This window comes from Entelurus aequoreus, linkage group LG11 (assembly GCF_033978785.1).
Source record: "Entelurus aequoreus isolate RoL-2023_Sb linkage group LG11, RoL_Eaeq_v1.1, whole genome shotgun sequence".
Classification (NCBI taxonomy): Eukaryota; Metazoa; Chordata; class Actinopteri; order Syngnathiformes; family Syngnathidae; genus Entelurus; species Entelurus aequoreus.
The window spans coordinates 26,923,868-26,937,162 of record NC_084741.1 but is presented as its reverse complement, the minus strand read 5'-3'; the positions used below and the strand labels follow the sequence as shown (position 1 = coordinate 26,937,162).

At 41.0% G+C, this 13,295-nt stretch overlaps 1 protein-coding gene across 14 annotated transcripts in view; it reads right to left on the bottom strand.

The window, feature by feature from the left end:
* Positions 1 to 11,181: 11,181 nt before the first annotated feature.
* The window catches only part of LOC133659919 (ATP-dependent translocase ABCB1-like), a 99,415-nt gene continuing 97,301 nt past the window's right edge, over positions 11,182 to 13,295 (bottom strand). For 13 of the 14 annotated variants that reach the window (XM_062062788.1, XM_062062792.1, XM_062062785.1 and 10 more), the window contains 3 exons: positions 12,883 to 13,089; positions 12,530 to 12,676; positions 11,182 to 12,445 (listed from right to left, as the gene is read on the bottom strand). In XM_062062788.1, the coding sequence (XP_061918772.1) occupies positions 12,230 to 12,445; positions 12,530 to 12,676; positions 12,883 to 13,089 (570 nt within the window). In that variant the 3' untranslated portion in view covers positions 11,182 to 12,229. Of the gene's footprint in view, positions 12,446 to 12,529; positions 12,677 to 12,882; positions 13,090 to 13,295 lie in introns of those variants that run through there. The other variant, XM_062062797.1, reaches the window with a different exon arrangement.

Below are 13,295 nucleotides of genomic sequence, written 5' to 3'. Positions count from 1 at the left end.
AGGCAGAAAGTTATTGTTTTCAGTTCTTAAAATAGATCCACCTAAAATTGAAGAAAAAGGTTTTTCATAGTTGCCTTAATCATTAGAGTTGACATCAAAATACTAAGGTCTAGAAGTGATCTTCAATCAGGATATCAACTCTTTGATACAAAAAACACAATTACCGACCTTTGGCAGGTTTTCAATGAAGCTGTGAATGTTGGCTGCCTCAGCAGCTGCCTTAATCTCTTCCATAGTTACAGTGCAACTGTTGTCTCCATAGGCGATGTTTTCAGCCAAGGTACAGTCAAACAGCACAGGCTCCTGGGACACAATACCAATCTGAGACCTCAGCCAGTGGATGTTCAGCTCTTTTACACTCCTGGAATCAAGCATCTGCAAGGTAAGATCAAAAGTGAAGTCAAAATTCACAAGCAAAGCGGAAGTGATGTGGTCCAAGTCTGAAGGTAGGCCAAAATACACTCGATTAAATCTTTCGGAATAGTTTTAAACAATGGACTTGAAACAATGTTTACAGGGAAGAGGAATGTTTTGTCAGACATTGTGCGTCATCTAAACAACTTGGTATTACGCAAGCATGAAAGTATTTGATCTAGAGCAGGGATCACCAACGCGGTGCCCGCGGGCACCAGGTAGCCCGTAAGGACCAGATGAGTAGCCCGCTGGCCTGTTCTAAAAATAGCTCAAATAGCAGCACTTACCAGTGAGCTGCCTCTATTTTTTAAATTATATTTATTTACTAGCAAGCTGGTCTCGCTTTGCTCGACATTTTTAATTCTAAGAGAGACAAAACTCAAATAGAATTTGAAAATCCAAGAAAATATTTTAAAGACTTGGTCTTCACTTGTTTAAATAAATGCATACATTTTTTTACTTTGCTTCTTATAACTTTCAGAAAGACAATTTTAGAGAAAAAATACAACCTTAAAAATGATTTTAGGATTTTTAAACACATATACTTTTTTACCTTTTAAATTCCTTCCTCTTCTTTCCTGACAATTTAAATCAATGTTCAAGTATTTTTTTCTTTTATTATTGTAGAGAATAATACAAAAAAAGTAATTTAATTCTTCATTTTAGCTTCTGTTTTTTCGACGAAGAATATTTGTGAAATATTTCTTCAAACTTATTAGGATTAAAATTCAAAAAAAGTATTCTGGCAAATCTAGAAAATCTGTAGAATAAAATTTAAATCTTATTTCAAAGTCTTTTGAATATCTTATAAAAATTTTGTTCTGGAAAATCTAGAAGAAATAATGATTTGTCTTTGTTAGAAATATAGCTTGGTCCAATTTGTTATATATTCTAACAAAGTGCAGATTGGATTTTAACCTATTTAAAACATGTCATCAAAATTCTAAAATTAATCTTAATCAGGAAAAATTACTAATGATGTTCCATAAATTATTTTTTTAATTTTTTCAAAAAGATTCGAATTAGCTAGTTTTTCTCTTCTTTTTTTTCGGTTGAATTTTGAATTTTAAAGAGTCGAAATTGAAGATAAACTATGTTTCAAAATTTGATTGTCATTTTTTTCGTGTTTTCTCCTTTTCTAAACCGTTCAATTAAGTGTAAGTATCATTCATTATTAATAATAACATAGAGTTAAAGGTAAATTGAGCAAATTGGCTATTTTTTGGCAATTTATTTAAGTGTGTATCAAACTGGTAGCCCTTCGCATTAATCAGTACCCAAGAAGTAGCTCTTGCTTTCAAAAAGGTTGGTGACCCCTGATCTAGAGCCTAGTCTCCATTAAAGCCAACAATTTGAGAGGTGAGGGCCCTTTATTTTATCGATGTTTGCCACATTTTTGGAGACTTTCCAAAGGTTTGGGGGGGGTGTGGCACCAGATCCCTGCTGCCTTTTTTTAAAGTCAGAGCTAAAGTTTAGAAGGTAGAAGTAGAGTTTTGGTGTCATAAGTACTCAAAGTAATTTTAGGTACGTACAACAAAAAAATCCACGGTGCTTTGGTGACAATTATAGGTTTTGAGAATGAAGGCGTTTCTGAAAAAACAAAACCGTGCAATGTTTTGGAAACAAACAAGCCAAATCAGCCTAAGTGCTGAGAAGAACTTCAAAAATGTTTCCCCTCTCATCTGACCAGGCTTCACCAGTTCATGCTCACAGAGTTAGACTAAGTTTATACTGCAGGCAAAAGTGGCCCGATCGGATTTTTTTAAATCTGTTTTTTCCAGCTGACCAATTACACAGCAAGTAAAATGTGATTTTTATCAGACTCCAGTGTAAATGCGCACAGGCCCCAATGTTGCCTCGACGTCACTTGCATGCGCAGTGCGATAAAGTGAAAACAAAGGTAGTTGACCAGGAGGAAGTCGTTACTACTACACAATAAAATAAAAGTCGAGACACCTTAAAAATGAGTATTTTGTTTACGAGAAAGTAAATTAAAGTAATATAATGTATGCATGGATGTATATAGTGTAATATATTTGGGAGGGTTCAAATTTTTTAATGGCTGTTGAGTAGAGGAGACACGGACATCAGCGTGTATCTACGTGAGCTTTATTTTTCAACTCACATGTAAGCAAATGCGTCACAGCGTCGTTTCCGGTCCTTCAACAATTGCTATTTCTTCGGAATCAAAATATATATTCATATATTACATATAGCCTATTATTTGCGCACTATTGACAAGTGATGCACCGAAAATTCGGTCATCTTAAATAGACTTTCGTCACCGAAACCGGATGTTGTGATGAAATATCCACTTCCGCGCACACGAGTGACGTAGCTCACCCAAAGCTGACAAAAAAAGTCACATACATGACGCATTGCGTTTAGACTGTAATCACATTTAAAAAGATCTGATTCCAGTCGGATTCAGGACTACATTCTGATGTAGCATGAATCTGATGCCAAAAGATCAGATTTGAAGCACTTTGGAGCATTTAAATTGGCAAAAAAATCTAATTTAGTGTCTAGTGTAAACGGGGCCTTAAATTGGTTAACAATAAAATAAAAAGAAAACAGGGTTTCCTACAAGGTTGCATATTGCATAGTCACAAACCACACATAATCGCAAAGGAACTCACACTGACTGCTGAATTTGTCCTCGTGTCCAATGATGCAATTGCAAGGGTGTCAAAAGTCAAAGATAAAAACAATTTTTTTTTGGAGACGGTGCTCAGGCAGCAAAATTCTTGCAAATTAGTTGTCTAGTACTTAGGGATGGGTATTCTTCACATATAAAAGGATACTGTACCAATTCTCTATACCAATCTTCAGTAATTGTGTAAGTTAATAAATGTTAATTGTTTTATAATAATATCTCATCTTTTAATGTAATATTTGAAAATGAGCTAACTATGAGAATGGTGCTGTCCTGTTGTTATAGCTTGCTTTCTTACTACATTTCTGAGTTTCATTTTCAAGTATTATATAGTAGACTTTGCATGCAGTTGCAATTCCAAGACTTCAGATGGCAGTAGTGTGTATGCTACGACAGAGCCGTGTATAGAGAAAGTATGGCCAACTAAACCAAAGGCGCCATGTTGGGGACCTCGGACGTGTCCTGCATGCAAATTCAGTCGTTCTGATGTTTGTTTTTCTGACAAAAATAAACCAAAATAATAAGTCTAATTACAGTTCTTAACATACTCCAGCTTATAAACTTACAATAAAACATGTTTTTTTTTTTTTATTCGGTACCTTGAAAACGAAATGCTGCATCTCAAGGGGTTTACCGTTAATAAATTCAAAGATTGTTTTCTTTGTTTAAAAATAGAACAAGCACATTCTAAAATTGTACAAATCATAATATTGTTTGTTTTTTTGTTTTTTACAATTACCTGTTGCGGTTAATAGTATATATACTTTGAATGTTGTCTGTCTATCTGTGTTGGCCCTGCGATGAGGTGGCGACTTGTCCTGGGTGTACACCGCCTTCCGCCCGAATGCAGCGGAGATAGGCTCCAGCACCCCCCGCGACCCCGAACGGGACAAGTGGTAGAAAAATGGATGGATGGATGGATATTTTTACTGCAATTTTGTGGCCGTATTTGATGCACTCCACCACTATAATCTTACATTGTTAGTTACCAACAGGTTTCTAAAATGCTCCCGCCACAGCAATGTACATCAGAAAATGCTTAACGACCAAAAAAAGCTAAACTTATTACCCTCATTTTGCCAAAATCCTTAGCTTTGGACCAACAATTAATGACAAATTATGACTTTTCTGTGAAGTATCTAACTATCGTGGCTGCCCCCAATGTATTGTTAGTAATCACTGCACTATGTCTGTGCTTCTGCTCTTGCTTTTTTAAATATTTTACATAGGGTTTTTTGTGGCAAGTTTCTGATTTAATAATAACTACATTAACTTGAATATTGAACTAATGCTGCTTTTTACTGTTGAGGAGAAACATTTTAGTTGCTCGATGTGCTGCAATAGTTTTTCTAATGCCAAGGATTTACTTTTAACAGCGCCGTGATCACAGAGAGCTAACTTGCTTATGCTGCTATATTGACATACTGAGCTGCTGCATCGCCTCTGAGTTGGGAAAAGTTAATTCTAGATTATCAGTCATGCCTCTCACTTGTATAGGTGAAGGTTGTTGCCATAAACAGAGAAGTTGGTAAACTTTGACATCCAAATTAGACCCAAAAATGGTGAGAAAGACACAAATTGACACTAGTTTCGTTTTTTTTTTTTTTTCCTTTTTTTTTTTTACCTGTGTGAGGATTATGATTGATGCAGTAGGAAGCTGGAGTACCCGGAGAGAAGCCACACAGTCACAGAGAGAACATGCAGAACCGTGGAGAACCGTGCTGTCCTTTTATCATGCTCTTATGTGTATTTTTGGTTTACCACGTAGCAATATTATTACTTGCTGGATCTGATTATCAGTCAGCTTCTAAATCTTCTAGCTCATTCTCCTTATATTCAGAATACAAAGTATAAGGCTCTGGATCATCATTTGTCCCAAAGTCGTCTTTGTTGTCTTTTATTAAGTCTGCCATCATTAGTATTAGTGTTTTTTGAAGGGAAAAGCGAAGGTTGTGGTGCGTCTGTGAAACTAAAATGCCACGTATGCTTAAAATGAGCAAAATATGTGAATATTACATGTTACGATGAATGTGCCTATTACTACATTGCATATACCTGCAGCATGTATATAAAACATTGATGGAGGTTTTTGGATGTTTTCAAAGCGCTTTATATCTGCAATAGAGCGACTCCCATTACCTCCATTTTAGCAGACTTTTGCTGCCGTTTATTTATGAGTTAGAATGCATAACAAATAGAAAAACATGTGTTCTTCTCTTACATAACAATTGTGATTGATAGAAAACAATTTAAAAAAGTGCAGTTCACCTTCAAGCTGAATATGCCAGCCCAGTGTTTTGTTGTGCCCAACCGAGTATTTATAATGAAAGTATTGTAGTAATTACAAACAAGCTTATCTTAATTATAGTTTTCATTACCAAATTTTTGGAGGTGTTGCAATCACCATGTAAAATTGTTTACGTATGAGAGTTTTCTATCAGACATACTTGCTTTGTTTGGCTGAGTCTGCTCTTAGTGCTGCTTGAGTGATTGTCTCCTCGCCAAGTGTTTGAGTCAGTGTTTAGTCTGTAACCATACGTGACGTCACAATCAACAAAAATATCCAAATATGGCACTGTTTGAATTTACATGAATCGATACTCAGTAGCACAAACAGAATTTGATCTGTGCTTATAAAAGTACCAAATTTATTGTGCAGCTAATTATGTTTTTAAAAAAAAGGAAAACTATCATAAAAATTCGAATCATGCTTGACACATTACAGTATGGTTGGTGCTGGGTGGGTGGTGTGTGTGTGTGTGTGTGTGTGTGTGTGTGTGTGTGTGTGTGTGTGTGTGTGTGTGTGTTTGTGTGTGTGTGTTGTCTTCCTTCAAACAGGAGGGCAAATAAAAACAGTTGAGAACCACTGATAAGCGATAAGTATTGCAAGTCTTAATTTTAATAACCTTACCCCGAACGGGACAAGCAGTAGAAAATGGATGGATGGAAAATTACAAAGCAGACATTTTCTGCATTGGTTCAAATTTGAATACAATAACACCTCAGTTTTCTTTAGTAAACTGTTGAAAAAAATAAAACATCTAATTCTTTAAACAGCGGCCCCCAAACTACGGCTTGCCAGCATCTACAATCTGGCCAGCGGGACGTCCCAAGTTTCAAAAACAAAAAAACATTTGTTTTGTTTTTTTTGTAAAAGGGGCCCGACTATGCAAAACCAACTTTTCATATCCTATTGTGTATTTGGGATCTGTGTAAGTCCCGAAGATTTGAAATCAAACCGTGGAGGCATTGCCATCTTCATCTTCAACCGCTTATCCGGAATCGGGTCGCGGGGACAACAGCTCCAGCAGAGACCCCCAGAGTTCCCTCTCCAGAGTAACATTAGCAACTTCCTCCTGGGGAATCCCAAAGCGTTCCCAAGCCAGAGAGGAGATGTAATCCCCCCCCCATCTGGTTCTTGGCCTGCCGCGGGTCCCCTCCCAGTGGGACGTGCAACGAGGACCTCCCTAGGAAGACGCTCGTGAGGCATCCGCACGAGATGCCTGAACCAACTAAGCTGGCTCCTTTCCAAGCGAAGGAGCAGCTGCTCTACTCCGATTCTCTCTCGGGTGACTGAACTTCTCACCCTATCTCTAAGGGAGATGTCAGCCACCCTTCTGAGGAAACAAATTTTGGCCGCTTGTATCCGCGATCTTATTCTTTCGGTCATGACCCACACTTCATGACCATAGGTGAGAGTAGGAAGGTAGATAGCTCGGTAGACTGAAAGCTTTGCCTTCTGGCTCAGCTTTCGTTTCGTCACAACAGTGCAGCAGAGAGACTGCAATACTGCCCCAGCTGCTCCGATTCTCCGGCTGATTTCCTTCTCCATCTTTCCCTCACTCGTGAACATGACCCCGAGATACTTAAACTCGTCCACCTGGGACAGAGTCTCGTTCTCTGCCTGGACTGTACAAACCATCGGTTTCCTGCTGAGAACCATGGCCTCAGATTTGGAGACGCTGATCCTCATTCCAGCCGCTGAACCCTCGGCTGCGAACCTATCCAGTGAGAGCTGAAGGTCACGAACCGATGGTGCCATCAGGACCACATCATCTGCAAACACCTTTAGCCCCCCGAGACGTATACCCTCTCCGCCATGGTCACGACTCTGCCTAGAAATCCTGTCCATGAAAATCACAAACAGGATAGGTGACAGGGCGCAACCCTGGCGGAAACCAACCCCCGCTGGAAACGGATCCGACCTACATCCAAGCACCCGGACACAACTCTCGCTTTGGTTGTACAGAGATTGGATGGCCCTCAGCAGGGTCTCCCTCACCCCGTACTACCTCAGCACCTCCCATAGGATCTCCCGGGGGACCCGGTCATACGCCTTCCACAAAGCACATGTAGACTGGATAGGCATACTCCAGGCCTTCTCTAGGATTCCCACAAGAGTAAAGAGCTGGTCAGTTGTTCCACGACCAGGACGAAATCCACATTGCGCCTCTTGAATCTGACTCTTGTGTTAAATCTACTTTTGTTCTCATTGAAAACCTGGACCTTCCACTACAGTATCAACCAAGACAGCCCCTCAACACCCAGAGCCTTCAGCATTTCTGGACGGATTTCGTCAACTCCCAGGGCTTTGCCACTGTTGAGTTGTCTAACTACCTCAGTGACTTCACTCCGAGAGATCGACGTCAATCCCCCATCATCTTCAGGCTCCGCTCCTGTCAGGGAGGGTGTGTCTGATGTAGTTGGGTTCAGGAGTTCCTCAAAGTGCTATTTCCAATGAAGTCAGCAGAGTCCCATCTTTGCTGTACACAGGTTGGATGGTTCTCTGCTTCTCCCTCCTGAGGTGCCGTATGGTCTTCCAGAACAGCTTTGGTGCCGCCCGATAGTCCTTCTCCATGGATTCCCCGAACTGCTCCCACACCCTCTGCTTAGCCTCGTCCACAGCCATGGCCGCTGCTCTTCGGGCCTGTCGGTACCTTGCAGCTGCCTCCGGAGTCCCCTGGGATAACTTACCCCAGTAGGACTCCTTCTTCAGTCGGACGGATTCCCTGACCACCGCTGTCCACCAGGGTGTTCGAGGGTTACCGCTCCTTGAGGCACCTAAGACCTTCTGGCCACAGCTCGCAGCTGCAGCTTTAGCAATACAGGCTTTGAACATTGCCCATTCCTGTTCAATGTCCCCAACCTCCACAGGGATGGCAGAGAAGTCCCGCCAGAGGTGGGAGTTGAAGTCCTTCCGGACAGAGGACTCTTCCAAACGTTCCCAGTTCACCCGCACTACACGCTTGGGTTTGCCAGGTCTGTCCAGAGGTTTCCCCCACCATCTTACCCAACTCACCACCAGATGGTGATCAGTTGACAGTTCAGCCCCTCTCATCATCCGAGTGTCCAAAACATACGGCCTGAGATCAGCTGATACGATTACAAAATTGATCATTGATCTTTGGCCTAGGGTGCTCTGGTACCAGGTACACCTATGAGCATTCTTATGCTTGAACATGGTGTTTGTTATCGCAAGTCCATGACTAGCACAGAAGTCCAATAACAATCCACCACTCAGGTTGAGATCAGGGAGACCGTTCCTCCCAATCACGCCAGTCCAAGTATCACTGTCATTGCCCACGTGCGCGTTGAAGTCCCCCAGCAAGACTATGGAATCCCCTGCCGGCGTCCCATACAGGACCCCATGCAAGGTATCTAATGTGTACTTAGAGGCCTCACCTGCCTCTAAGGAGGCAGGTGAGGCGGGGCCTCACGTGCCATCATGGAAAGAAAAAAAATGTAAAAAGAAAAAAAAAAAATTAAATTGTTATATGTATCCAGTGATTATACTATAGTTATTTTCCATTTAACTTCACCAGTTTTGGATTATTTTTATTCAAAATCGCTGAATTTTCACATTTGCCGTTCAAATACTGAGAAAAGACTGCTGGTATGAGCTTTTAAACATAACCCGTTAACTGCTGCCAATCAAATGGTGAATAAGATACTCTTTAGGGTTCATATGTTTGTAAATCTGACTGTGATGAAGTCAGTGCCTGACCAGCCATTAACCTCACCGCACGTCACTGCTCTGAACTCTTGTTTGGTGCGTATGCACAAACAACAGTCAGAGTTCCCCCCCCTCCAACCCTAAGGCGAAGGGAGGTGACCCTCTTGTCCACTGGGGTGAACTCCAACGTACCTGGGCCCTCACCCACTGAACAACTCCAGAAGTGAACAAGATCCATCCCTTGTCCAAGAGTGTGGTTTCAGAGCCCTTGCTATGTGTAGAGGTAAGCTCCATCAGATCCAAACGGTAGCGCTCCACCTCCTGCACCAGCTCAGGCTCCTTCCCCACCAGCGTAGAGACGTTCCACATCCCAAAAGTCAGCCTCTGCTGCCCCGAATTGGTCCGTCTGCAGCCTCCACTTTCACTGCCATCCAATTGGCAGCGCACCGACGACGCTGGTTCCGGCTGCGCGTGGTGGGCCCACGTCCACCATTCATTTCAGGCAAATTTAATAAATAAATTGTGTTACAGACTAAAAACGATATTAATAAAGTCTTTTTTTGTTGTAAGTTGAACTATATTTCTTTTCTTTTTCTTTTCTTTTCTGTAATGTTAAAAAAGGATGCAATGTTAGGCAAATGTGTACTTATAACAATTTACAAATTATACTATGTATAGTCGTGGCGGAAAGTTGGGGGGCGCAAAATGTTTTCTACTTCCTGCATGGGGAGGGGGATGTAAATAATATTAAATTCAAATTGATCAGAAACAACACAGGAGGACAATGTATCAAACATTTTAACTTACACAACAATACGACTCTGAAGGTGGTAAGAGGTGAGGGAGGTGGGGAGGGTAAAGGGGAGAGCCCCACAAACGCCACCTTCGTACTTTGCTATGACTTCCGTTTTAAATTTACACTCACTTGTCAAAGTGCTGGCACTTATGCTATATCCAAGAACGCACAGACAATGGCGGTCTGCTCACACGTCTTTATTTACATTAAGTGATGTAATCATACTTCCGTGTGACGTACCACATTCTTCCGACCATAAGGTGGACCGAATGAACAGGTCTATATTCATGCAAAAGACGCACCGGATTATATGGCTGTAGTCACTTTACATTAGAAACAACAGCGGAGGATGAATGCCCCACAACAAGTGGATAGAGAAGAAGGAGTTTATTGACTACACTGGTGGACACATGCAACTTTTCGGGACTTATGCAGATCCCAAATATACAACAGCGGGTAACAATAGGCAATAAAAGTTGGCATAATTTGGCAAACCAAAACGCTAGATCATATTTCTCCTAATAGGTGCCATTTTGGGGTCTTTATGTTGAACCACAGAACATCTGACTAGGATAGCCGTAACGTGCCGACAATCCATCAAGCCGTGCGGCTTCGTAGCTAAGTCAGATTTTTGAACGCCGTGTGTGACGATCTGTCATGTCAGGTGTCACATATTCTGTTGTTTTCCTTAGTTTATGCTTATTTCCTGTTTAGCGTTCACTTTCCTGCATGTTCCCCTGAGCGCTCTTTTCCTCACCTGTCGCCAATTAGCTGGCTGCGATTTATGCCTGCCTCACCCTCCAATCAAGGCTGGAGGATTGTTGGATTGAACATGTGACTGTTACTAACTCAGTTTGCTGTAAGTTGCATGTTTTCGTGCACTTCCCTGCTGCACCTCCTAGTGCTACTTGTGTTTCTATATAATAAAATACTTACTTGCACGTCGTCCTGCTGTCTCCTGCATCTTGGGGTCACAACTACCACAGCAGTCATGAGAGTATGTGACAATGTGTAATGTTTTATATTCTCAATGAAACATAAAAGTTTTGGTCTTGCCTGCTTACCGGTACCTGCTAGTGTCATTTATTGAACAGGCGTCAACCTGCAGTCCACACAAATCTATTGTGTGTGACTGCCATCTACTGGTCACACTTATCACACCATTTACCACAACCAGAATTAATAAGGCACACTGTTCATTTTTGAGAAAATGAAAGGATTTTAAGTACGCTTTATAGTCCAAAAATACTGTACTTAATGTGCAGTCTTACGTATTTGGTAGACTTTCCTTCCTCCCGTTACATTAGGTGGAAATACAAGAAAAAAAAATCTTCAAGGTCAAGGACAGAGCCAGCAGTCACCAATGTGTGTTTAATTGTACTAAAACAGAGACGGCGCATGAAAACCAAATAAGTTATTATTGTACTATAAGTGTCCTGACTGAACTTTACATAGACCTCAAACTGGACATGGTGATAAAACAGTCCCAGTGTGAACCTGATTGAAGCATCCATCCGTTTTCTACCGCTTGTCCCTCTTGGGGTCACGGGTTGGGGGGAGGTTTGTGGACCAATCAGTCTCTCCAGGATTTCGCAGGTTTATTGTGACTGTTGCGGCCTAAAATGCAGGGGCATTTTATAAAAATTGTGGCAAATGTTTTAAAGGGGAACTGCTTCTTTTTTTGGGGAATTTTGCCTATTGTTCACAATCATTACATGAAAGACATGACGACAGATGTATTTTTTTAATGTATTCTAACTCGTAAATAAAAGTCCGGTTACAGCACCATTTTTTCTTTTGACCTTAAAGTCATATTTACCTGTGCTACGCCTCCCATCTCTGCATCTTGGGGTTCAAGACCAACAGCACTAACAGTTGCAATTTTAATGGAAAGTGCAGTATTTAAAACACATCTTAATCAACACTGTTTACACTCTGCTAGCATATTTTATACACATGACCAATTCACAAACATTTTTGCATACTTTGTAAAAAAAATCGCCACAAAAGTCTGTCTTATTTTCTTTTATCATTAATTGTTATTAAAATTATTATTATGCCTTAATATCTGCTTTATTTCAGACATTCCCGAGCAGGTTTCTAGAGTTAAAATAAATCTCTGTCAATGAAATAAGGAAGTGAATGTGTCTGGCGATGCACAGAGACATTTGATTGGTTAGACAGTTGTGTTGCGTTTGAGTGCTGCTTGGACAAATTTGATTGGCGAAAAAGTTCAGGGAAATTGCAGGGATTGGTTGAATTTGCGAAAATTGCCGCGATCGCAACTTTGCAAAATCCTGGAGGGACTGACTAATAGAAAAACGCATTTGTAGCAAATACACTCTGTATAACTGAAACCCCAGTCTGTCTTTTCATTCAAGCAATACATTTCACTTAATTATGACTTGTCCTAATGTGTGTCTTCCCATCCATGACCCATCTGGGTCGTGACCAGCATGTGATAGACTCCCTTTTTGGCTAACAGTTGTTGATGTGTTCCTTGTTCTACCACCAAACCGTCCTTAATGACAGCAATGAGGTCTGCGTTTTGGATGGTGGACAGACGGTGGGCTATAATGATACATGTCCTGCCCTGCCTTGCTTTGTCCAACGCCTCCTGCACCACCTGGATCAAGCAACAGAATAGACAAAAGTCAAATAAATGAGATGGAAGAATGCATGGCTATTCTAGAAAAGAAAAAAAGCCCACCTTCTCGCTCTCAGTGTCGAGTGCAGACGTGGCTTCATCCAGAAGCAACAGTTTGGGTTTGCGGAGGATGGCTCGGGCTATGGCTATTCGTTGTTTCTGACCACCTGAAAGCTGGGTCCCCTTATCGCCTGCCTGAGTGTCATACTTCTGCTCAAGCAAACACAAGGAAAGTTGGTCCATGATTTTATTAAACATTACCAAAATGATTATTAATAATATCCAGAATGTTTGCTGGTGCTTTTACTGGAAATTGTTTTCAATGTTTGGCTTAAAAAATTTAATTGTATATTTTCCCAAAGTTTGGTTAGTTAAGCAAAAAAAAAAGGAAGTCTTCAAGACAAAAACATGATTACATTTGGCAGGTTTTCAATGAAGCTGTGAATGTTGGCTGCCTCAGCAGCTGCCTTAATCTCCTCCATAGTTACAGTGCGACTGTTGTCTCCATAGGCGATGTTTTCAGCCAAGCTACAGTCAAACAGCACAGGCTCCTGGGACACAATACCTATCTGAGACCTCAGCCAGTGGATGTTCAGCTCTTTTACACTCTTGGAATCAAGCATCTGGAAGACCAAATAAGACAAAACCAAGGATGAGTCTTAAGGAAGGCTAAAGTTATAAAGACCAAGTTAATGTTGGCAAAAATAACTCCCACTTAGTTTTAGTCTTAAGTAAGTAAGCTTACAGCTATTCCTCTACTTTGGTGAAGTTAATTTGACTAAAGTGATGCCTTTATATCATGCACTGGACTGTGGTAAGGTAAGTCAAG